Source organism: Strongyloides ratti (assembly GCF_001040885.1).
Source record: "Strongyloides ratti genome assembly S_ratti_ED321, chromosome : 2".
In the NCBI taxonomy this organism is placed as follows: domain Eukaryota; kingdom Metazoa; phylum Nematoda; class Chromadorea; order Rhabditida; family Strongyloididae; genus Strongyloides; species Strongyloides ratti.
The window spans coordinates 13,045,063-13,068,087 of record NC_037308.1 but is presented as its reverse complement, the minus strand read 5'-3'; the positions used below and the strand labels follow the sequence as shown (position 1 = coordinate 13,068,087).

Genomic DNA, 23,025 nt, shown 5'->3' with positions numbered 1-23,025 from the left:
TTTTCACTTAAACAAAGTGTAAGTTGTTAATTTTTTATATCTGGAAATAAAAAAAAAATAAAATAAACAAAACTTGAAATAGAAGAATGCAAACTTTACATAAAACACATTCAACTAAATAAAATAACCATACAAAGGTTTTTTTATAATGTGAAGTCGCGCCAAAAGTACATGATAAACCACTGTTTGTCCTATAGCGATGACCTGTCAACAATGAGTATCCCAAACTTTACTGTATATATGGGTTCATTTCTCCAAGAGATATTATTTTCTTGAAAATTTTCGTTCAGAAGGGTTTTATCAAAGGATTTTAAAAATAAATAATATTATTTGCAGTATTTTTTCATCTCATATTATATGCTTTTTTTTTAATGGATTTCTAATATATTAAAAATATGATTTTTTAATTTTTAACATTACTTTATCATTATTTTCAACATTTAACATTATTTTAAATTTAAATAATTTTCAGAAAGGCTCAGTATGGGTATTGCTCGTGACAGTTGGCATAAAAGACGCGCTACCGGAGGTAAGCGTAAACCAATTCATAAAAAAAGAAAGTTTGAGCTTGGACGCCCAAATTCTAACACTAAGGTAAGAAAATGAATTATAATTTTTTTAATATTTTCATAGATTGGAGGTAAACGCGTTCATCTCGTAAGATGTCGTGGTGGTGCCATTAAACATCGTGCTTTAAGACTTGACAATGGAAGTTTTGCCTGGGCTTCAGAAGGTTAGTTATTTTTTTATACACTTAAAATAAGTGTTTTGATAACTTGCAGGATGTACACGTAAAACACGTATTGTTGATACTGTATACAATGCTTCAAACAACGAATTGGTTCGTACAAAATCATTAGTAAAAGGAGCTATTATTACTATTGATGCCGTTCCATTCAGACAATGGTATGAATCACATTACGCAACTCCACTTGGACGTAAAAAGGGAGCTCCAATCTCTACTGAAGACCAAGCTAAATTCGATAAATCAACTACATCAGAAGCTACACAAAAGAAGTATTCTGACAGACAAAAAAGAGCTGCTATAGATCCTAATGTTTTGGAACAATTCTCTTCTGGACGCCTTCTTGCTCGTATTGCCTCTAGACCAGGACAATCAGGACGCGCTGACGGTTACATCTTGGAAGGAAAAGAACTTGAATTCTACCTTCGTAAGATCCGTACTAAGAAGGCCAAATAAATATACAATATTGTTACGACTTCTTTGTTTCCTGTTACTCAAATTTTCTAAGAAAAATAAATTTGTTGTTTATTTTTTTAATTTTTTTTTTAAATGGTATTATCCATCTGAAATTTATTTGTTATTTTTAATGAAAAAATTAAAATTATTTCGTTGCTATTTTAAAGAATGGCTTTTGATTTTAATAAATGGAATAAGCACTTTTCTGAATATAGTTATGTTGAAAAATATAAATTCAGTGATAATGATATTAAGTTATATAATTCTATAACACCTTCATTTAAGAAAGATATTAACAAATTTATATTTTTAAATCGTTGGTATAATCATATATCATCTTTAGAAGAATTTTCAAAAACTATTAATCCATTGAAATCACATGAAAGTTAGTTTTTTATTTTGTTGACGTTTATATATTTTATATATATTTTGGAATGATGTTATACATTTTTTATTTTAGATTTAAATATGTCTACTGATATTGAAGATCTTCCACAATTGCTTTTGAATTATTTATCTATTAATGATTCATTTGATTCTTTATTATTTGCTTCTTCAAAAGGATTAGAACATCAAAAAGTAATTGGTGCAGTAAAATCACTACTTTCCAATGAAGGGGTGAGTTGGAATTTTTTTTATTAATATTATTTAAATTTTAAGATTATTTCTACAAAAGATGAAGCAGTAACTAATTATGAATTAACAGAAGAAGGGCAAACAATTGCTACAGAGGGATCACATGAATATAGAGTATGGCAAATGATAGGAGAATCAGGTATATCTCAAGCTGAAGTTATGAAATTGCCTTTTGGAAAACTTGGACAAGCTAAAGCTATGCAAAATAAATGGATTTCTATTGACAAAAGTGGAGGAGAAGTAAAATTAGTACGTAAAGTTAATGACTTAAGTGAAGATCCTGTTAAAGTAGAATTAAAAACATGTATCAGTGATGCTTCTAAATTGTCACCTAATGCTATTAAAGAACTAAAAAAAAGAAAACTTTTAACAGAAGTTACTACAAAAAAGGTAATTGTTTCTAAAGGACCATCTTTTACAACATGTCTTGTAAAACATGAAGCAGATTTGACACCTGAATTAATTCAATCAGGAGAATGGGCAACAAAACAATTTAAAAAGTATAATTTTGATGCTCTTGGTATACCACCAAAATCAGGACATCTTCATCCATTACTAAAAGTTAGATCAGAATTTAGAAATATATTTTTACAAATGGGTTTTGAAGAAATGGATACTGCAAGATGGGTTGAAAGTTCATTCTGGAATTTTGATGCTTTGTTCCAACCTCAACAACATCCTGCTCGTGATCAACATGATACATTCTTTATTGAGAAGCCTGAAAAATCTACTGAATTTCCTCCTGATTATTTAGAAAGAGTTAAAAAAGTTCACTCAGAAGGAGGTTATGGATCATTTGGATATAAGTATGATTGGAAAATAGAAGAAGCTCAAAAAAATATAATGAGAACTCATACAACAACAGTCAGTGCTAGAAATTTATATAAATTAGCACAAAATGGTTTTAAGCCATCAAAATTCTTTAGTATCGATAGAGTTTTCAGAAATGAGACATTAGATGCAACACATTTAGCTGAATTTTATCAAGTTGAAGGTGTTATCGCAGAAGAAGATTTATCTTTAGCTGGTTTAATGGGTGTCATCAGTACTTTCTTTAAAAATATTGGTATGGAACATTTGAAATTTAAACCTGCTTATAATCCTTATACAGAACCATCAATGGAAATATTTGCATATCATGAAGGTTTAAAGAAATGGGTTGAAATTGGTAATTCTGGAATGTTTAGACCTGAAATGCTTCGACCAATGGGATTACCAGAAAACGTTAATGTAGCTGGTTTTGGTTTATCTTTAGAAAGGCCTACAATGATAAAATATGGTTTATCTAATATAAGAGATCTTTTTGGACCAAAAATTGATTTACAAATGATTTATAAAAACCCAATTTGTCGTTTTGATAAAGATTATAAATTTAAATTGGTTGAGAAAAAAGATGTAGAAACTGTTGCTTAATTATTAAAATATTTATAATAAATGAAATATTTACATAAATCAACATTTTTTTATCTTTAATAAATCATGTTTATCTATTGTAACTAAATATTGTAGTGTTTTTTATATTGATAAATAGAATTGTTCTTATCAATGTAATATTTTTTTTATTTTTTCGAAACACAAATTCTATTGGATTTTTTAAAAAGACACTGACACTTACTAAATTAATAAGAAACAAAATAAATAAAGTATTTTAAAAATTTAAATATATATAAATTTGAGCATTTGATAGTTGTTAAACAGTAAAAAAATTTTTTTCACATAAATAACCAAAATTATCATATAAATAAATTTAAAAAAAAGTTTAAGTTCATTTACTTTTTTATTACATATGTTAGCTTAAAATTTATATAAAATCATTATTGTGTTTCTAAAAGAAAATTATAAATATATTTAATATTCGGATTTTCAAAAAAAATTTCTAACACATAAGTGACCCTATAATTAAGCATTTATTAATTATAAATATAGTTCATCCCATTTTAATGGCTATCGAATGAATAAAGTGGCATATTCTAATTCTAAAAAAGTTGTTTTTTATCACAATTTTAAAGGTATAGTCGGTAATCTAGAATATTTCCAATTATTTTCTGAATCTCTGAAAAAATGATGTTATACCTATGAAAATTAAAATTCTAGACCTACTTTTAAGCAGAAATCGAATGAAACTAGTCCCATCTTCATAGGGTCATTATTTGCTGAGATACTGAAAAGTTGGGAACAATGAATATTTTAGAAAAATTTCCGCCTTTGTTCATATCTCGCTTCAAAACAAAGATAAATGTAAACAGATTTCTGCAATCGTCTTCTAATGAGTTTTCATATGGGGTCTACCTTCAAAATATTTTTATATCTGTAACCGCTTTCGAGATATAAAAAAATGATGACAATGGATTACGCGCGAAAAAATACCAAGCACAATATTTCAAGAACGGCTAAAAATTTTAAAATTATTTCAACGAAAGGTATACCTTAATTTACGAAAGAAGCTCAGCGCATCAAATTTCATGGACCTGTGACTTCATTAACCTAAGTTATCGCTAGTTTCTTAAAACAATTTTTTAATCATATTTCTTATCATAACTTCATTTTTAGAAGTTCTATGAAAATATGAATAGGCTTAATGAATTTCTCATAAAAAATTGAGCTAGAAAAAAGTATTTATTTTTAAAATTTACATATTATCATAAAAATCGAGATTTACAAAAAAATATTCCACAATTTCGCCCCTCATCTTTGAATCCATATAACTCCTGAAGTTTCAATTTTTGAATATTGTTGATTATATTCAAAATTCATCCTGTTTCAAGGGCTATCGAATGACTATAGTGTTATATTCAAATTCCAAAAAAAGTTGTTTTCTTTGTTCACATTTTTAGGGGTAAAGTCGGAAATTTAGAACATTTTTAGCCAATTTCTGAATCTCTTAAAATAATAATGGTTTAGCTATGAAAATTAATATTCTAGATCTACTTTTGAATAGAAATCGAATGAAGCTAGTCCCATCTTCATAGCTTAATTATTTGCTGAGATACTGAAAAGTCGGAAACAATGAATATTTTAGAAAAATTTCCGCCTTTGTTCATATCTCGCTTCAAAATAAAGATAAATGCAATTAGATTTCTGCAATCGTTTTCTAATGAGTTTTCATATGGGGTCTACCTTCAAAATATTTTTATATCTGTAACCGCTTTCGCGATATAAAAAAATGATGACAATGGATTACGCGCGAAAAAATACCAAGCACAATATTTCAAGAACGGTTGAAAATTTTAAAATCTTTTCAACGCAGGGTATATCTTAAATTATGAAAAAAGCACAGCGCATCTGGTTTCATGGTTCTGTGACTTCATCAACTTGAGTTATCACTAAATTCTAAAAACTTTTTTTTAAACATATTTCTTATCATAACTTCATTTTTATAAGTTCTATAAAGATATAAATAGGCTTAATGAATTTCTCGTAAAATGTTGGTCTAGAATCAACTGTTTATTTTTAAAATTTACAATATTATCATAAAATCGAGATTTACAAAAAAATATTTCACAATTTCGCCCCTCATCTTTGAATCCATATAACTCCTGAAGTTTCAATTTTTGAATATTGTTGATTATATTCAAAATTCATCCTGTTTCAAGGGCTATCGAATGAATATAGTAGCATATTCAAATTCCAAAAAAAGTTGTTTTCTTTGTTCACATTTTTAGAGGTAAAATCGAAAATCTAGAAAATTTTCAGCCAATTTCTGAATTTCTGAAAATAATAATGCTATAGCTATGGAAATAGATATTCTAGACCTACTTTTGAATAGAAATCGAACAAAACTAGTCTCGCTTTCATAGGATAATAATTTGCTAAGATACTGAAAAGTCGGGAACAATGAATTTTTTAGAAAAATTTCCGCTCTTAGTCATATCTTGCTTCAAAATCATGATAAATGCAATCAGATTTCTGCAATCGTCTTCAAATGACTTTTCAAATGGGGTCTACCTTCAAAATTTTTTTATATTTTTTAGTACTTGCGAGATATAAAAAAATGATGACAATGGATTACGCGCGAAAATGTACCAAGCATAGTATTTCAAGAACGGTTGAAAATTTTAAAATCTTTTCAACGAAAGGTATACCTTAATTTACGAAAAAAGGCCAGCGCATCTAGTTTCATGCTTCTGTGGCTTCATTAACTTGAGTTATCGCTACATTCTTAAAACATTTTTTTTAACATGTTCCTTATCATAACTTTATTTTTAAAAGTCCTATAAAGATAAGAATAGGCTTAATGAATTTCTCGTAAAAAATTGATCTAGAATAAAGTTTTTTTTTTTTTTAAATTTACAATATTATCATAAAAATCGAGATTTACAAAAAAATATTCCACAATTTCGCTCCTCATCTTTGAATTCTTATAACTCCTAAAGTTTCAATTTTCAAATATTGTTGATTATATTCAAAATTCATCCTGTTTCAAGGGCTATCGAATGACTATACTGTTTTATTCAAATTCCAAAAAAAATTGTTTTTTTTTTAATTTTATTACAAAAAAAAATTTTAAATTTATTATTTTTTTTTTTTTATTTGTTGTTTCAGTATAAAAATTTTTATTAAATCAACATTGTAATTTTAAAAAAAAATTATACATATGTTTAATATTGAAATATTCAAAAAAAAATTTTTAGTACATCAATGACTATAAAATTAAGCCATTGTATTATATATACAACCAGTAGATAGTTAACAAATTATCAATATATTGTTTTTTGCAGTAGAATGTAAAAATGTGTATAACTTGTATGCATTTAGAAAGAAGATATATTTAAAAATTAAAAAAAGTAAAGATTAATAATTTTTATTTAACTGAATGTTAAAATAAAAAAAAAGACATAATGTTTAAATGTATAATATAAACAAAAAAATTAAGTGAAGAAGTATCAATGTAAAAATACAAAGTATTTCATAATTATTATTTTTAACAATAATAATTATAACTAAATTTTGTTTAAACAAACACAGGAAAGTTTTTTTTTAATATAGTAAACAAAAATTGAAGTTTTAATAAATTATGATACAGTTTAATGTTATTCTGAAATACAATACTATTTTCTTTCAATTATTCAACATAAAAATTCATATTAATGCCAATTTTAGAGAAATATTAGCAATAAGTTGAAAAATATTTGTTTAAGTACATTATTAATTTTAAAAAACTATTTATTTTTCTATTATCATATGATAAATGTTTTTCTTAAAATATTCTTAATATTTTATACATTCTTCAAATTCTGTTTATTATAATTTAAAAAAAAAACGATTCCATGTTTGTAATGTAATAAAATATATTTTCATGATACACTCCGTAGGTAATGTTTGTATAAAACGAACAAAAGAAATTTTATTAGTCTTTTCCTAAAGAAACCCATAAAGCATGAATAACACCAGGAACGAAACCAAGAATGGTAAGAATAATGTTAATACTGAGAGATAATCCACATCCATCAGCCATTAAAACAGATAATGGCTTAAATAAATTTTAATAATATTATTAAAAGAATATTTTTAACTTACCGGAAGAATAAGTGAAACAATAATGTAAATAAGAACCATACAACATGTTTTAGCCATCTTCTAAAAGATAAAAATAAAGTATTCTAAAATTATTTATATATTTAAGTTAATTATAAAAATTATTAAATACGGATATATAACATTGTGTTACATGTAAATGACAGATGAATGTGAATAAATAATGTAAAGTATATAAGAAATGATAACATATATATTGTAATTTTTTTTTATTTAACAAAACAAAACTGTTAGAAAATTTTTCTCATAATAAAGTGTAGAAATTTTATATTTAATGTAATATTATAAGTTTTTATCAAAACTTATAAAATATTAATTGTATTAAAATGTATAGTATTTTCAAAAAAGTTTTACTTAATTTAAAATTTATATAGCATATATTAGTAATATTTTAAAACTTTATTAATGGTTTCTTTTTAAGTTACATAATTAAGATAAAGATTTAAAAATTAATTATTTTAATTTTAATAACATTATTTTCACCTGTCAATACTATTTATTTTGTGAGTAATAAAACTATAACCTTGAAAATTTTAGAAATTAAAAGTTAAGTAGACAAAACAGTTAAACAGTTTTTTTTTACTTTATTACAAATCTGTTAACAATAGATATTAAACTATTATTGGTAAGATCAAAAATAAGTTATAAAATTAAATGATGCTGAAAATTCATAAAATGCCTCATAGCACATTTTAATTTTTTTTGTTGGAATTCTTACGTAACTATTTTTCATAAAATAACACTTTTATACACATATTTTTTTATTAAAAAAATATTAAAATGTAGCTTTTTTATAGTATAATAAAAAATGATTTAACATCTAATCATTATTTGTTTAAATTTCAAAATAAACTACAATTAAATAGTTTAAAAATTAAAAATACAGTTTTTTTTATAACAATCTTGGTTTCATTTAAAAAAAAACTTATATTTTTACAAAGTCTCATTTTAATATCAAAATATATTAAAAAAAAAAAAGATTATTATAATCTTATGCATGTTGAAGATACAATTTTAATTTAAAAAATTTACACCTTAATTACATTATTTAACTTTACCTATAACACATAAAAGAATAATATTTGTATAAAAAAAAAGATAAGAGGTAAAAAAATCTATTTCTAAAGTATAGAACATTTATATTGAAGTGAAAAACAATCAACAATTTAAAAGTCAAACTAATTAATCTTGTATTAAAATTTTTTATTTGTTTTCTGCTAAATTTTATATTTAACGGATTCTATATTTTTGTTGTTGTTGGAAAAAAAAAATTTCTACACAACATATTAATAACATTACAAATTATTGTTAAACTATGGTTTTTCCCTATAAAACTAAAAAAAAAATTCAATAAAATTATAAGCGAACAAATGAAACAAATATTTTTTTTGCTATATTTTTGGAAAAATTGTATTGTCATCTGATAAGATTTAAAATTTATTTAGGAATAAAATATTTTCTTTTAGAAAAAAAATGATGTGCGCTTACTCATTTTGTCAACTAAAATTGAAAACGTTTCATAAAAACATCATATGAGTAGTTTAAAAATTTTTAAAATAATTGGAAATAATTTTATATTGTGTTTTTAGTAAGATATAAAAGTTATTAGATATTTTGAGTAATTTGCTGTTAAATAAATAAAGTTAGTAAGGATTATGTAACTTATATACACTGTTAAAAATAATTAACAAAATAAAACTTTTTTTTTTGTTCATATAACTATTCCAATGATAATATATTTTTAAATGTTTTGTATTTTAGTTTGAATAGAATATGAAAGTAATTAATTTTAAAAATTCTACTTTAAAATGCTTATAATGATAATGAAATAAGTTGAAGAAAAAAATATAATATTAATGAATTATTACAAACTAAAAAAAAATAAAAAGTGATATATACTAATTAAATAATCAAAAATAAGTAATAATATAAGTTTATATATTTTTTAACTTATAATAAATTTCTATTAAAAGAATTGTATACATATTTTTGTGTATATATGTGCTACTTAGCATTAAATAAGCTATAAAAAAATAGTATTAAATTAATCTATTTAATTAATATTTATATTTTTATTAACATTATTAGTAATTATACAAGAAAGGTAATAGATATAAATTTGTTTTCAAATATTTTTCCACAATTATTGTAACTATATCAGAAAAAAAATTTTTTTTTTATAAAATTATATAAACTAAAAACCATCCAATAATAAAAATTAATATAAATTATGAAAATGTAACCATGGAAAATTTTTATATTATAAATTTATAAAATTTATGTACAACAAACACATTGTCTCAAAATGATTTAATGTACTATAACATCTTTCTAACTTCTATAAAGAATGCACTCTAAAAAAAAATTTATTTTTATATAAAAAGTTACGAATTTTAATGCATTATTAATCAATAAAAGAAAGAAGTCATTATTGAATTATTTACTCAAATAAAATTACCATTGAAATTGATTGTTTACTTTTTTTATTTTGCAAATATTTTATATAATAAAAGTCTCCTACAGTTTTATTTAAGATAGTTAAACTTAGTTGACGATCTAAAGTTATGAAATTTATGAAAATAATATATTCATAAAAATGCGCAAGAATCATGTATAACTGGAACTTTGTTTAATTCATAAAAAATTTTTTTTTTATTTAAATATTAATTATATTTAATCTAATATTTAAAAAAAAACAATATTTTCTAGTACTTAAGTTATAATTATATAAATTGAAGTTAAAGCAGGTAAGAAAATAATATAATTTTATTTATAAATAAATTTTAATATAAAAATAATAGAAATAAAATTTAATCATTTACGTCACACTACATAAATAATTTATTTTAAAATATTTAATTTTTACAATTGAAAAATGTTAATTAACATTTTGCTATTGAATGAAAATAATTTAGTTATTAATAAACTGGTAATATTTTTTTTAGTTAAAAGAGTATTTTACAACATATTGATAAAAGCAAAATTTAAAAAAAAAATTTTAATGAAGAAATTTTCTCTAATGATTCATTTAATGTTTTTACTAGAAATAATATAATTTATGATTGCAAATACTAACTATAAATAAGAATACACAATAGAATTTTTAAATTTAAACTAACTTTGGATAAGATTATATTGACTTATAGTTTAAAGAAAATTTTAAAAATCTAATTAGAAGTTTATTTAATTTAAATAGTTTCAATTTTAGTTTAAAATGTTTAATTGTCAATAAAATCATTACTTTTAATCTATCAAAAAAAGTATTTTATTAATATTATAATGAATTTATATGGTAAAACATTTATAGTATATAATTTAGTTTTTTAATATTTTTGTTATGAAATATAATATAATTATATATTTTTGCCTTCTCCGGGAAAATCACATGATAAAATAAATACTTTGCCAACAATGATTTTACAAGATGTATTGGGTATCAATAATTTACAAGAAACTCTTTTATTTTATCATATTTAAATGTTTAGTATCATTATTTTGACAAGTATATATCTCATTCAATATTTTGTTAATAAATCATATGAAAAGTTGTTGTAAAAAAATGAAAACATTTATATTTAAATGTAGAAAAATTATAAAATAAAAGATAACATATTTTAAAAAGTAATTGTAATTTAAGTATATATCTCATGAAAAAATATTTCTTTAAATAAATATAACTGACAACATTATATGTAATATTATTCATCTAAAAAAATCTGTTGTAAATTTAATATATGTGTAAAACATTAGAAAAGTAACCGTTTATTTTGATAAAGTTTTTATCTAACCAAAACATCAAAAAATGTGTTTATTTACTTTTGATTTTAATAAGAATGTATCTTTTTTAAATAGAAACTTTGAGTTTGGATAGTTTATATATCATTTATTAACTATAAATTTTGACTTTCATAAGTTTCATTTCAATTTTTATGAGAATATATTAGTTAAATTTTTTATATATCGAATAAAAATTTTATATTACTATAAATTAAAAATAATAATCTTTTAAAAATTATTTGACAAAAAATAAATTCTTAATCTTAAATTTAGTTTCAACATTTGTGATATTTACTTTCTAAGGTAACAAATCCATGCAGCATGAACAATACCTGGTAAGGCACCTAGAAGTGATAAAAATATATTTAAAATAACTTGGGCTCCACATCCATCTTTTATCCATACAGCAAGAGGCTAAAAATTTAATAATTAGAATAAATTTAATGTATATGAATAAACTTACAGGTATTATAATAACTAAAAGAATAAGAAAAACTTCTTTTGTCTCCTCACTAACCATTTTAAAAATTAAAAATTAAATTTTATAAAAAAGTATAAAAATTAAATAAAAATTTTACCTTATTTATAAACCCCTTGGACAAACAATTTATCATCAAAATATTAATAATAATCATTTGATGAAACAAAATATATATATATAAAAAAAAGTTTGTCATTTAAAAAGTATGAAAACATTATTTGCAAAAATAATTAAATAAATTATTTTACAAGATACAGTAATTTGAATTTTTGAACAAAAGTAAAATTACTCAAAAAAGTATTCATGTATGATAAAATTATTTAAAATAAATGTTTTTACTGTATGACTAACTTTAAAAATATTAATGGAATTTAAAAAAAATTAATTTAGCTTTTATTTTTTTTGTATATTAATTTTACAACTAAGTTATGATATTTTATTTCTTTTTATAAATATTCTTATTTTAAACATTTTTGAAATAAAGTTATATAATTTCTAAACAGAATTATATTGATCTATATACTATGCATTATTTTTCAAATAAGTTACGTTATAAATAAAAAAATAAATACATACAAACTTGAATGTTTTGATAAAGATAAGAAAATAAAGAATACATGATATTACAATTTACAAAGGAATATCATAATAAAAAAAATTTAAACTTTAAACTTTGTCACTACCAATCTTTAATATTAATCAATTTGAAAGTTTGTAAGAATGATCTTAAATTTAAATCAACATAAAAAAAAATTTGTTTTTAAAATTTGAACAATAGCAATTGTATGGCACTTGTTATATTGAAGAATCTAATCTAACTTGTTTTTTACTTTAGTAAAATTTTTATGTTTTTAACTGGACTCTGCACGTAAATAAAATAGTCGTGAAGTTAGTTAGATGCTTTATTAATTGGATCTTGAATCCAAATTAAAACCCAATCTTAATCTACAATTAAAATAAATATATATATAAGAAAAATAATCATTTCTAAATTAGTCATCAATATAAATCAATATTTAACTTGGTTATCTCATTCCTTTTATATGCATTCGTGGGATTAACTTTGATTACAAACCATCAGTTTTACTTCCTTATCCCTCAGAAACTTCCCCCTCCTGGGTTTCATCTGGTTTTGGATCGAGCTTCACATTATCCATAAATACTTTTATAGGTCTCCCTCTCCCTTTTGTCAACCAGAAACTGTTTCCCTCTCTTCTTAATATCTTATACCCTTCACTCCATTCTGAAGAAAATTTCCCAATTACATCTTTTCCTGCAACCGGCTTCTTTACCAGAACTTTTGTCTCTGTACCAAGCTTCTTAATTTTAGCTGGTTCTTTTGCTCTTTCATTGTGCTTTTGATTTCTTAAACTTTTTTCTTCAACCATTATCTTTCTTGTTAATTCAAAAACTGCATTTCTTTCCAACACATCATCTTTATAATCAACTAGATACAGCAAATTTCTGCTTTTTCTCAAATCCACAGGTAATTGCCCTTTTCACCCAAACATTATTGAATGGGAAGACTCCTGTGTTGTGCAGTGTATTTGTTGATTATAGAAATAACTAACTGGCTTCAATAAACTGTCCCAATCCAGATAATCATCCTCTTCAATCAACTTCGCAATCATATTTTGAATTGATCTAAAAGTTCTTTCAATTATCGACGACTCTTCATGATGCCTTGGTTCAGTATGTTCTAATGTCACACCAAACATCTCCATCAATTGATCCATTTCTTTTGCTACAAAATACTTAGCATTGTCTGTCTTTATTTCTTTTGGAATCGCAATACGATTAAAGAAACCATCTTTTATCGCTTTCATAACCGTTTCTGCCGTGCAATCTTCAAGTGATTCTAACATAACATACCGACTCAAAACATCTACCATTCCAAATTTGTGAGTCTTGTTATTTCTACTTTTCTTTAACAGACCCATAATGTCTATAGTTATCTTTTCCAATGGATAACTAGCTTCTATGGCTTTCATTGGTAACTTTGATTTGTATACTGGATTTCTTTTTACGCACTTAATACATTGCTTTATAAAAAGCTTCAAATCAGCTTCCATTCCTGTCCAATAAACTCTTTTTACCAACAATGGATAACACTTACTAAAACAACCATGTCCAAGATTTGTATGAACTGCTTCCATATATTCTTGTTTTGTTTTCTCTTCTGTTATTTCTTCCACTAAAGTTTCTTCATTGAAACTCTCCTTACCTTCTTCATCTTCTTCTGAAGTTTCACTTTGTTTACCATTAACCTTATTTCTTCTCAAATATGCTCTACTTAAACAATCAGCCACTATATTCCTTTCTCCTGGAATTTATTGTACCTCTACATCATATTCTTTTATTGCCCTCACATACTTCAATAAATGAGATTCACAATTCTTTTCAATTAACTTCTTTAACGGTCTATGATCCGTTAGGACCAAAATTTTCTTACCAAAAACCTATTGTCTGAAATATGAAAGTGAACTTGCTATACAGCGTAATTCAAGTTCAACAGCTGGCACAAATGTTTTCCTATCTTGCAGCCGTTTTGAATAAAACCTTAAAGGTTTCAAACCTTTTGAATTTTCTTGCATTAGTGCTGCTGCATGTGCATTACCACTTGCATCACAATGTATCACATAAGGTTTCTTTTCATCTGGCATTATTAGCCTACAAGTTTTCATTAACTCTTTCTTTATCTGTGAGAAACTTTTCTCACACTCTTCATTCCATTCGAAGAGAGAATTCTTCTTCTTCAGCAGATTGGTTAAAGGAATCTCTATTCTTGCCAAATTTTCTATGTGTGTCTTATAGAAATTTACCTTTCCTAAAAAACGTCTTAAACTTCTCAAGTTCTTTGGTTGTAGAAAATTCTTGATTGCTTCAGTACTACTTGGACTCGGTTCTTGTCCTTGTCTTGAAAACAAAAATCCAAGATATTGAATTTCTTCACATGCAAATTGACATTTCTTCCAATTTATTTTTAACCCATGTTGACTCAATCTCTCTAGCACTTCTCTTACCTTAGAAAAATGATGTTCTAAACTTCCTTTTGTCGCTATGCATATATCATCCACATAACTGAATGCTTCTTCTATATCCTGCAAAACAACATTTATAATTCTTAGTGCAATAGCAGTTGCATGTTTTACTCCAAACGGTAATCTTACAAATCTGTATGTTGTATTATCTGGTGCTCTAAACCCTAAAAATTTACTAGATTTTTCATCAATTGAAATTTGACTGAAATATTGTACCAGATCCAACGTTGTGTAATACATTGCACCATTTAATATTTCTGCTTTATCTTTTAAAGTAGGTGTCTTATAATCAAAACTAATTAACCTGCTATTTAACGGACGGCTATCCAAGCATACTCTATCTGTTTTATCAGACTTTGGTGTTATTACCAAATTCATTATCCATTTTACAAATTTATCTTCAACAATAACATTTGCCTTAAGCCATGATTGAATTTGTTCTTTTATAACTTCTTTTTTACTGAAAGGTACTGGATAACGTGGAATCTTTGGAGGTTGTTTGTCCGTCATCTCAAAGTTCGGAGCTTCTATATCACACCTTCCAATGTCATCCTTACTTTGACTTATCACATTCTTAAATTCTTTCTTTAGTTCTTCAACCTTTTTTTCCGAGTTTATAGCAGCTCTTTTGGCTATTATTCTATCATTTTCTTTTTCTTTACTCACAGTTAAATGTGATATCTCTCTGCCACACATGATTATTGTTTTATTTCCATAATCTAAAATAGTTTCAGTAGCCTTTAATAAATCACTTCTTATTATTAAAGAATATTTACTATCACTTAACTCACTATCTTCTACAACTACAATACTGCAATTAACTAAAATATCAGGTATTATCTTAAACTGTGTCTTAAAATCTCCAACAGCTTTCTTCATCGTTCCATCCGCCAAAACTATCTTCGTCATAGTTTGCCGATTTTGCTTAAATCCATATCTCATTGCCGTACTTTTCTTGACTATAGTTCTGGTCGCTCCAGAATCAATCAATCCACTCAACAATATTCCATCCTTACCCTCTACTGGTAAATAAAATTCATATGGTTCTACCGCTGTTCTTAAAGTTGCTATTTTCTCATTTTCGGTTTTCTTGTTTTCCTTATTCAAGTACACCTTCTTCTTTTCTTGTTTTACCTTAACACCCCTGTTGTAAACTTTGTTTTCCAACATTCTTTTCAACATTTTATTTGTTTCTCTCATTACTTCCATGCTTTCCGATGCTTCCTCCTCAACATAAATTCTTTTTGATTCTACTCTTGCTTTATCTTCTTTTAATGATGGACAATTGGTCTTATAATGTCCCATCTCACTGCAATTAAAACATTTTATATTTTGCTTCATTTTTGCATCTTTGCTATAGCCTTTCTTTTCACCTTGACTCTTATCATTCCCCTTATTCTTCTCATTCCTAGAAAAGTGGTCCTTTCTTTTCTTCTTTTCACAAATCAGTTTCCAAGAAGTTTCTAAGTCTGTAGCAAGTTCTATTAAACTTTCATACTTGTTTTGATAATATAATTTCATCCATAGCTCTTCTTGATTCTTCAATTGTTCATGAATCATATTTATTTGATGCTTTAACAGTTCTTCGTTTTTTAAAATTGAAGTCGCAGTCACTAGATCAGCATATTCTAGAATTGAAGCATAGAATTTTTCCTCACGCATATCGAGTTTAAAAGCACGTGCTCTCATACTAGCGGCTTCCTTTGCTTTTTGCCCATTATACTTCTTTGATAATGTCTCTACGCAGCATTCGAATGTACCCGTTTCCATGGGCGTTCTGGATTTTAGAAATTCTCTCGATTCTTCATCCAATCTTGTACGCATTGCGGCTCTTTTTGCTTCATCCCTGACTAAATTATCCACTATAAAATAGTCTTCCAGCAGCTCTGCCCATTTCCTGAAACTCTTCCCACTTCTAGCGTCAAACTTCTCCATGGTTCTCCAACTGGAACCTGTTCCTTTTCCACTATCTTCTGTATTCATTCTATTTTCCATCGCAGCACTAGTACTTCTACTCATAGCTCTTTCTCTTTTCTCTTTGTATTCTTTTATCAAATTTTGGTATAATTTGATATTTTTTTCAACTGATCTTGTCTGGATCCTATGTGCACTTTTCACTAACTTGACTAATTCTTTTGAACTTAAGTCTTTTTCTAACGTTCTCAGAATTATCCAAATTTCTCTTAAATCCTCTTGCAACAGTTCTGTAGCCGATTTAAATTCTTCTGTTGCTTCTAACCACTCCAGCTTGGTAAATTTTACTTCCTTTGCTTCCCAGTTCTGTTTACCAGTAAAATTTTTATGTTTTTAACTGGACTCTGCACGTAAATAAAATAGTCGTGAAGTTAGTTAGATGCTTTATTAATTGGATCTTGAATCCAAATTAAAACCCAATCTTAATCTACAATTAAAATAAATATATATATAAGAAAAATAATCATTTCTAAATTAGTCATCAATATAAATCAATATTTAACTTGGTTATCTCATTCCTTTTATATGCATTCGTGGGATTAACTTTGATTACAAACCATCAGTTTTACTCTTTTCTTTATACCTCAACAATTATATTTTTTTTTTATAATTTACACCTATAGTAAATAAAAAATGTTTTCAAATTATATGTACATTTTAATTTTTAAATACCAATTTAAATTGTTAACTTTAAATTACCACTAGAAATGAATCTATAACAAAGTGATCGTCAAATTTATTAAACAGAATATTAACAAATTTAAAAGATAACGACACTATTAATAAAAATTAATAAAATGCCAATTGTCAGAATAAACAAAATCAGTACAAAAAGAATAAATTATTATTACTAGCACTTATTAAGCATAAGGTCTTCTGTCTTCATAAACATCAGCGTGTGTGACAATAATCTGGTTTTGAAATCCTTGATACTCAGATTGACGACAAAAACAGGCCCAAAGAGCATGAATGGTTCCTGGAAGAAAACCCAATAAGGTTAAAAGAAGATTTAAACAAAAATCAGCTCCACAACCGAATTCCATAAGAACTGCAATTGGCTAAAAAAATAGTTACTGATTCAAAAGTTTAACTAGATAAAAACTTACTGGAAAAAAAATTGCAAAAAAAAACAAGCAACAGTCCATACAACAACTTCTAGCCATTTCTATATTTCTAAAAAAAAATATATTTTTAATAGTTATTTTAATTATTAAATGTAAAGATAATATTAAAAAAAGTTAACAATTATCAACAAAATATCTTATGACATTTTTCACATGAAAATACTTTCTTTTCTCATTATGAAAATAAATAAAAAAAAAGATCTTATTCTAACAAAAAGTCAACACAACAATCTATGTAAAACACTTGATCCTATAAATTAAAAATGAATGTAAATGTAATCTCAAATAACGATTTTTTACGACTTGCAACCAATATATACTAAAATAAAAAAAAGCTATCAAATTGAAAAGAGATTAAATAATGTAGTAAATTACCAATAAGATGATATAAATTTTCCAATAAGTATACTTTTTTTTTAAGGATTAATTATTTAAGTAAAACCTTATATGTTAGAAACACATTCTATATCTTTTTTAAATCATGTAAAAATATCTGAACTTTTTCATTTATCAACTTAAGATTTATATTACTTAAAAAAAAGTAAAGAAAACATAAAACAATATACAACATCAATAAAAAAATTTTTTTTAACCATATTATATTATATTATTAAAAGATATATCACAAAGTAATTATAACATCTATCAACTTTATGCATATGTTGGACTGATATAAATTTTACTCTAACAGTTTTTTTTTTGACATAGTCGTAGTCGTCGTCGTCGTTTGTTTCTTTGTTCATTTTGTAAAATAGAAAAATAAATACTTTATATTACATATAATGATTAGCCCGCATTTAAATCTATTGTGAAATAAAAATTACCATTTAAATAAAATAATATCCTCAATTAATATTTAATCACTATTATTACTATTAATAAAATATAAATGAAATTTTGAAATTGATAAAAAAATATTTAATTTTAAAATTAATGTATAAAATAAAATGTATTCTATCAAATATTATTTTAACAATATAAATTTAAAAAAATAAAACAAGTACTGAAAGAAAAGTTTATAATTTCTTTTAAAATTATTAAAGCTAAAATCAACAGAATCAGGAAAAAATGTTAAGAAAGCTATATTAGAATTTTATAAGATAGTCTTATCTTTCAAAGATGTTATTATAATAATAAAAACAGATAAAAACTTGAAGGTTGAAATAATTTTTATAAGCTGTATAGAATAAAAATGTTAAATGAAAACTTTGACAAATAAACAAGTGCAATTAATAAAAAGGCATACGATGTAAGATAGTCTAATTAAGAAATTAAAATAATGTCAGTTTGCATGTTTAATTTTAAAATTGCTAACTTTGCAAAAAAAAACCAGAAATCATTATTTCAAAATCTTGAGAAGAGTGTTAAAAAAATTTATTAAAAAGTTTTTAAAAACATATTATAATATCTCAATAAAAATATAGTTTTATAATTTATGTATAAGATCATATTTTTGATGTACTTTTTATTATCTTATAATATTTTTGTGTGGTGTTATGTTGAATCATCTCAAATTGTAAGTTAAAAAAATATATTTAATCAACTTAGTTTTTTTAATCCTTTCATAAAAATTTTGTAAACTTTAATAATTGTTATTGATAGCGTATTGGAGCATGGTATCTTGTCAAAGAGGATAGTATACACAGAAAAACATCAGATAAAACTTTATATTGGGAAGGAAGATCAATTGATTGCAAACAGGATTACTGTCAAAAAAAAAGTGGAATTAAAAAATGACAATTGGTTATTTTTTAATCATTTTATAAATTGTTTAACTTTTTTTTTTAAATACTTTAATAGGAACTTGTTAGCATGATTTTGTTAGATACTTTTATCTATCAAAACTACCTCTTAAAATTTGAGAGTAAATAATTTTTTTACCAAATAAATATTTTTTATTTATCATCGTTTAATTTTTTTTTCTTTTTCAAATAAAATAATTGTTAATGGGGAAGTAAAATTTTTACAACTTTAACAAAATTTATTATAGGTGATAAATTTAACTTTGTTAGTTAGTTAATTTATTTACTTTCAATGTATATATTATATTAAATAAGTTTTATTATATAAACTTTTAATAAATTATCTCAATATACAAATATGAAATATTAACATTTAAATGGTATGCTAGTAAAAATTAAAATAATTATGCAATTATTATTTGTGGTAAGTATCTGGTAAAATAGTAACTTTTGAACGTCTTTTTGAAGAAGCAGCATTTTTGGACAATGTATCAATAAATGAATCAGATAGTATTGGAAGATCAGTTTTATAAAATTCATGGGGAGATGAACAATTTGATGAATCGTCAATAGCCATTTGTCTAAAATTTTGTAATAAAAAAGATTTTTTGTTACTAATATTATTGTTATCTTCATAAAAGTTAGGATTATCTTCAAGTTTGACAATTTGATTTATCATATCATTTACACATTCTTTAATATCAATATCTTTGTAATTTATTAAAAAATTGTCATTTGTTTGATCAATATTATCATAAAAAGAAATATCATTATTTGAAGTTGTTTCATAATCATCCATATCTTTTTCTATCTCCTGAACTCTTTTTTTTATCAATTGAACAGCTGGAGCAGATGGATCATTAAACATATCAACATTTATTAAGGTATTTCTTCTAAGTAATCTTTTGTTATGAATTTTTTTTTGTACAATTGCCTGGTCAATTGACCCATTTATCCATAATGGTGGATCTTCTTTTAATCCACCAAATGATAATGTTTTACTTTTTGAAAGTGTTAAATTGTTTGAATTTTTTTCTATTGATTCAATTTTACTTTCATCATGTTTTTGATTTCTAAAAATAATTAAAAAATTATTATTTAATTTTTAATATACCTTATAATAAATGTATATTCAATATTGTCAAAATATTCTAATAATTCATTTTTTCGTTGTTTTGAGTATAAGTTATTATTTTGTGAATTTTCAATGTCTCTTTTTAACATATACCCATACTCATAACATGATTCAACAAGTAAGTCATCATCAAATTCTTTGTAAAAAGAACAAATATTACAAATCATAAGAAGAATATTAAACTTTTCTTCATAATTCTCAACATTATCAAGAGTATCAAATATTTTATTAAGAAGGTTTCTTACAGTTTTCCATAAACTTTTTTTTTTTAAATAAGGGATTAAATTTAAGGACATTGAAATAGCAAAGTTTGATAAATAATGAACATAAATTAGTAAAACTTTTGTATTATGTAAAGGTAATACAGAAATATTAATATTTTTAAAATAATCTAAAGCATCTTCTTTCTGATGATTTTGACGTAGCATTGAAATTAATTTTAATGATTCTTCAAAATTCATTATGATAGAAAAAAGAATAAGAAAAATTTTAAAAATAGTGACAAATAAAAATTTAGATGTTAAATAGTTAACTATTAATGTTAAATAAAGCGTAACTCTTAAAGCAATAATATTTTATACATTTAATGAAAGAGTATGATAAGACAAAAATTAAATAATGATCATTTCTTAAACATCTCCTTATATTTCTTTCTCTATACTCTCATTTCTTCATGATTCATTTTGTTATCAAAAAAAAGTGTGTATATAAGATTTTTTTTATTATTCTTTTTATACATACATAAATATATATTATACAATAAAGGAGTATTATTTTGTGTCTTCTCTACACATATACCTTTCTTATAACAGTTCATGGTAATAAATGGAATATGGAGAAAAATTCTCTCTTTCTTTTTTTTTCATAATTGTAAAAATTATTTTGTTGATTTGTTCTCATTTTGACTCATAATTTTATGTTGATTGTTGTGTTGATAAAATAAATTTCTTTATCTAGTTATTTTGAGGTTGATATTTATAACTTTTATTCTATTTTTCATTGAAAAATTATTACATCGATGAAAATCTGTTTTTGATGACCTTCTAGTTATTAATTTTATTTATTTGAAGTTTTATTATTTAAAAAATTAATTTATTAAATTTAAATAGATTTATTAAAATTATAATTAAAATATAAAATTTTTATTTATAAATATAAAAAAAAATGATTATTTATATTATTTACATAAATATAAATATATTTTTAAACAGAATTACATGAAGTAAAAGTTTGTTTACAAAATGGAACATCTTTTAAAATACCATAAGTTTGTGCATTACACATCCATCTTCCAACATCATTTCCACAATAGTTACCAAAAACTTTTGACATACATTGAATATAAGTATTATATGGTGAACAGTCAGAAGAATTATGACCTCCACCAACTAAAGCTTCAGCACATTTTTCTTCTGCTACAAATTCATATGTACTACATGATTCAATACAGAAAAAGTTGTTAATTGTAACTAAAAATTATTAATTATTATATATATATTTTTTTTTATTATTTTTTAATTACCATTATATCCAATACCACATTCATATTGAGATATATAATAATCCATATTATAATGATAAGCATTTTCTGGATCAAGTCTAAAAACCATACTTAATCCATTAAAATTTACACATTCATTTTCAAGAGATGATAAACATAAAGAGAGAGCATTTTTTTGTCCACAAATAGCAGCCTGTCCAATGGCTCCCTTAGAAAGAAGATACATTTCAGTGACATTTTGATATGTTTCAAATGATGGGAATGGTTTAATTGAAAGATTAAAAAATTTAAAATAAATACTGAAGCAATTTTGTACAATAGCCACATCTGATGAATCACATTGAGCATCTCTTTCCTGTGTAAAGACCCTCATATTAAGAGGAAAATGGCTATGGAAAGCAGAGGTGATAAAAAAAATAGAAGCAAGAATAAAAAAAAGTGTTTTAGAATACATTATAATTATTAAAATAATTAATTTTATTTTGTTTTATTCATTTATATAGAAAGTTGATTAATATTACATCATATTGTTAAATATGAGGAAATACTCCTTATCAGTAATTTGTACTTATATCATTTTACTTTTTATTGTCAAGACAATGTATTGTATAAAGGAAAAATCAAATAAAGCAGAAAATAATTTTTTTTTCAAGAACAATAGCATTTTAATAAATTAATTATATAAAAATTTATCATTACTTAAAAGTAAAGTTTAGTATTATTACTGATATATAAAATATCTTAAATTACATAGATTTAAATATATAAAGTACATGTTGTTGTTTTTTTTTTCAATATCAGATGGAAAAAATTATTTTCATATTCATCATTCTATTACTATAAATATATTTGGTCTTTAAAATATAATTTATTATTCT

The 23,025-nt window shown here is 23.8% G+C and overlaps 8 protein-coding genes across 8 annotated transcripts; 2 read left to right on the top strand and 6 right to left on the bottom strand.

Moving 5' to 3' along the window:
* Positions 1-483: 483 nt before the first annotated feature.
* SRAE_2000416300 (40S ribosomal protein S8) lies at positions 484-1,201 on the top strand (the record flags this gene model as incomplete). Its single annotated transcript, XM_024643000.1, has 3 exons — positions 484-594; positions 634-733; positions 783-1,201. 3 exons carry the CDS (start codon positions 484-486, stop codon positions 1,199-1,201), a joined length of 630 nt encoding a protein of 209 aa, XP_024508715.1.
* Positions 1,202-1,369: 168 nt separating this feature from the next.
* Positions 1,370-3,250, top strand: SRAE_2000416200 (Probable phenylalanine--tRNA ligase alpha subunit; the record flags this gene model as incomplete). Its single annotated transcript, XM_024642999.1, has 3 exons — positions 1,370-1,586; positions 1,662-1,819; positions 1,862-3,250. The coding sequence occupies 3 exons, from the start codon at positions 1,370-1,372 to the stop codon at positions 3,248-3,250; spliced, it is 1,764 nt and encodes a 587-aa protein (XP_024508714.1).
* A 7,849-nt stretch (positions 3,251-11,099) lies between these two features.
* Positions 11,100-11,669, bottom strand: SRAE_2000416150 (Proteolipid membrane potential modulator family-containing protein; the record flags this gene model as incomplete). Its single annotated transcript, XM_024642998.1, has 3 exons — positions 11,100-11,155; positions 11,458-11,563; positions 11,613-11,669. The coding sequence occupies 3 exons, from the start codon at positions 11,667-11,669 to the stop codon at positions 11,100-11,102; spliced, it is 219 nt and encodes a 72-aa protein (XP_024508713.1).
* Positions 11,670-12,721: 1,052 nt separating this feature from the next.
* On the bottom strand, positions 12,722-13,018 carry SRAE_2000416100 (Hypothetical protein; the record flags this gene model as incomplete). Its single annotated transcript, XM_024642997.1, has 1 exon — positions 12,722-13,018. One exon carries the CDS (start codon positions 13,016-13,018, stop codon positions 12,722-12,724), a length of 297 nt encoding a protein of 98 aa, XP_024508712.1.
* Positions 13,019-14,089: 1,071 nt separating this feature from the next.
* Positions 14,090-16,690, bottom strand: SRAE_2000416000 (Reverse transcriptase domain and Zinc finger, CCHC-type domain-containing protein; the record flags this gene model as incomplete). Its single annotated transcript, XM_024642995.1, has 1 exon — positions 14,090-16,690. One exon carries the CDS (start codon positions 16,688-16,690, stop codon positions 14,090-14,092), a length of 2,601 nt encoding a protein of 866 aa, XP_024508711.1.
* An 815-nt stretch (positions 16,691-17,505) lies between these two features.
* SRAE_2000415900 (Proteolipid membrane potential modulator family-containing protein) lies at positions 17,506-17,808 on the bottom strand (the record flags this gene model as incomplete). Its single annotated transcript, XM_024642994.1, has 2 exons — positions 17,506-17,703; positions 17,752-17,808. The coding sequence occupies 2 exons, from the start codon at positions 17,806-17,808 to the stop codon at positions 17,506-17,508; spliced, it is 255 nt and encodes an 84-aa protein (XP_024508710.1).
* A 2,118-nt stretch (positions 17,809-19,926) lies between these two features.
* On the bottom strand, positions 19,927-21,107 carry SRAE_2000415800 (Hypothetical protein; the record flags this gene model as incomplete). Its single annotated transcript, XM_024642993.1, has 2 exons — positions 19,927-20,584; positions 20,626-21,107. 2 exons carry the CDS (start codon positions 21,105-21,107, stop codon positions 19,927-19,929), a joined length of 1,140 nt encoding a protein of 379 aa, XP_024508709.1.
* A 742-nt stretch (positions 21,108-21,849) lies between these two features.
* On the bottom strand, positions 21,850-22,520 carry SRAE_2000415700 (Hypothetical protein; the record flags this gene model as incomplete). The annotated part of the gene is made up of 2 exons (XM_024642992.1): positions 21,850-22,115; positions 22,169-22,520. The coding sequence occupies 2 exons, from the start codon at positions 22,518-22,520 to the stop codon at positions 21,850-21,852; spliced, it is 618 nt and encodes a 205-aa protein (XP_024508708.1).
* Positions 22,521-23,025: the final 505 nt, after the last annotated feature.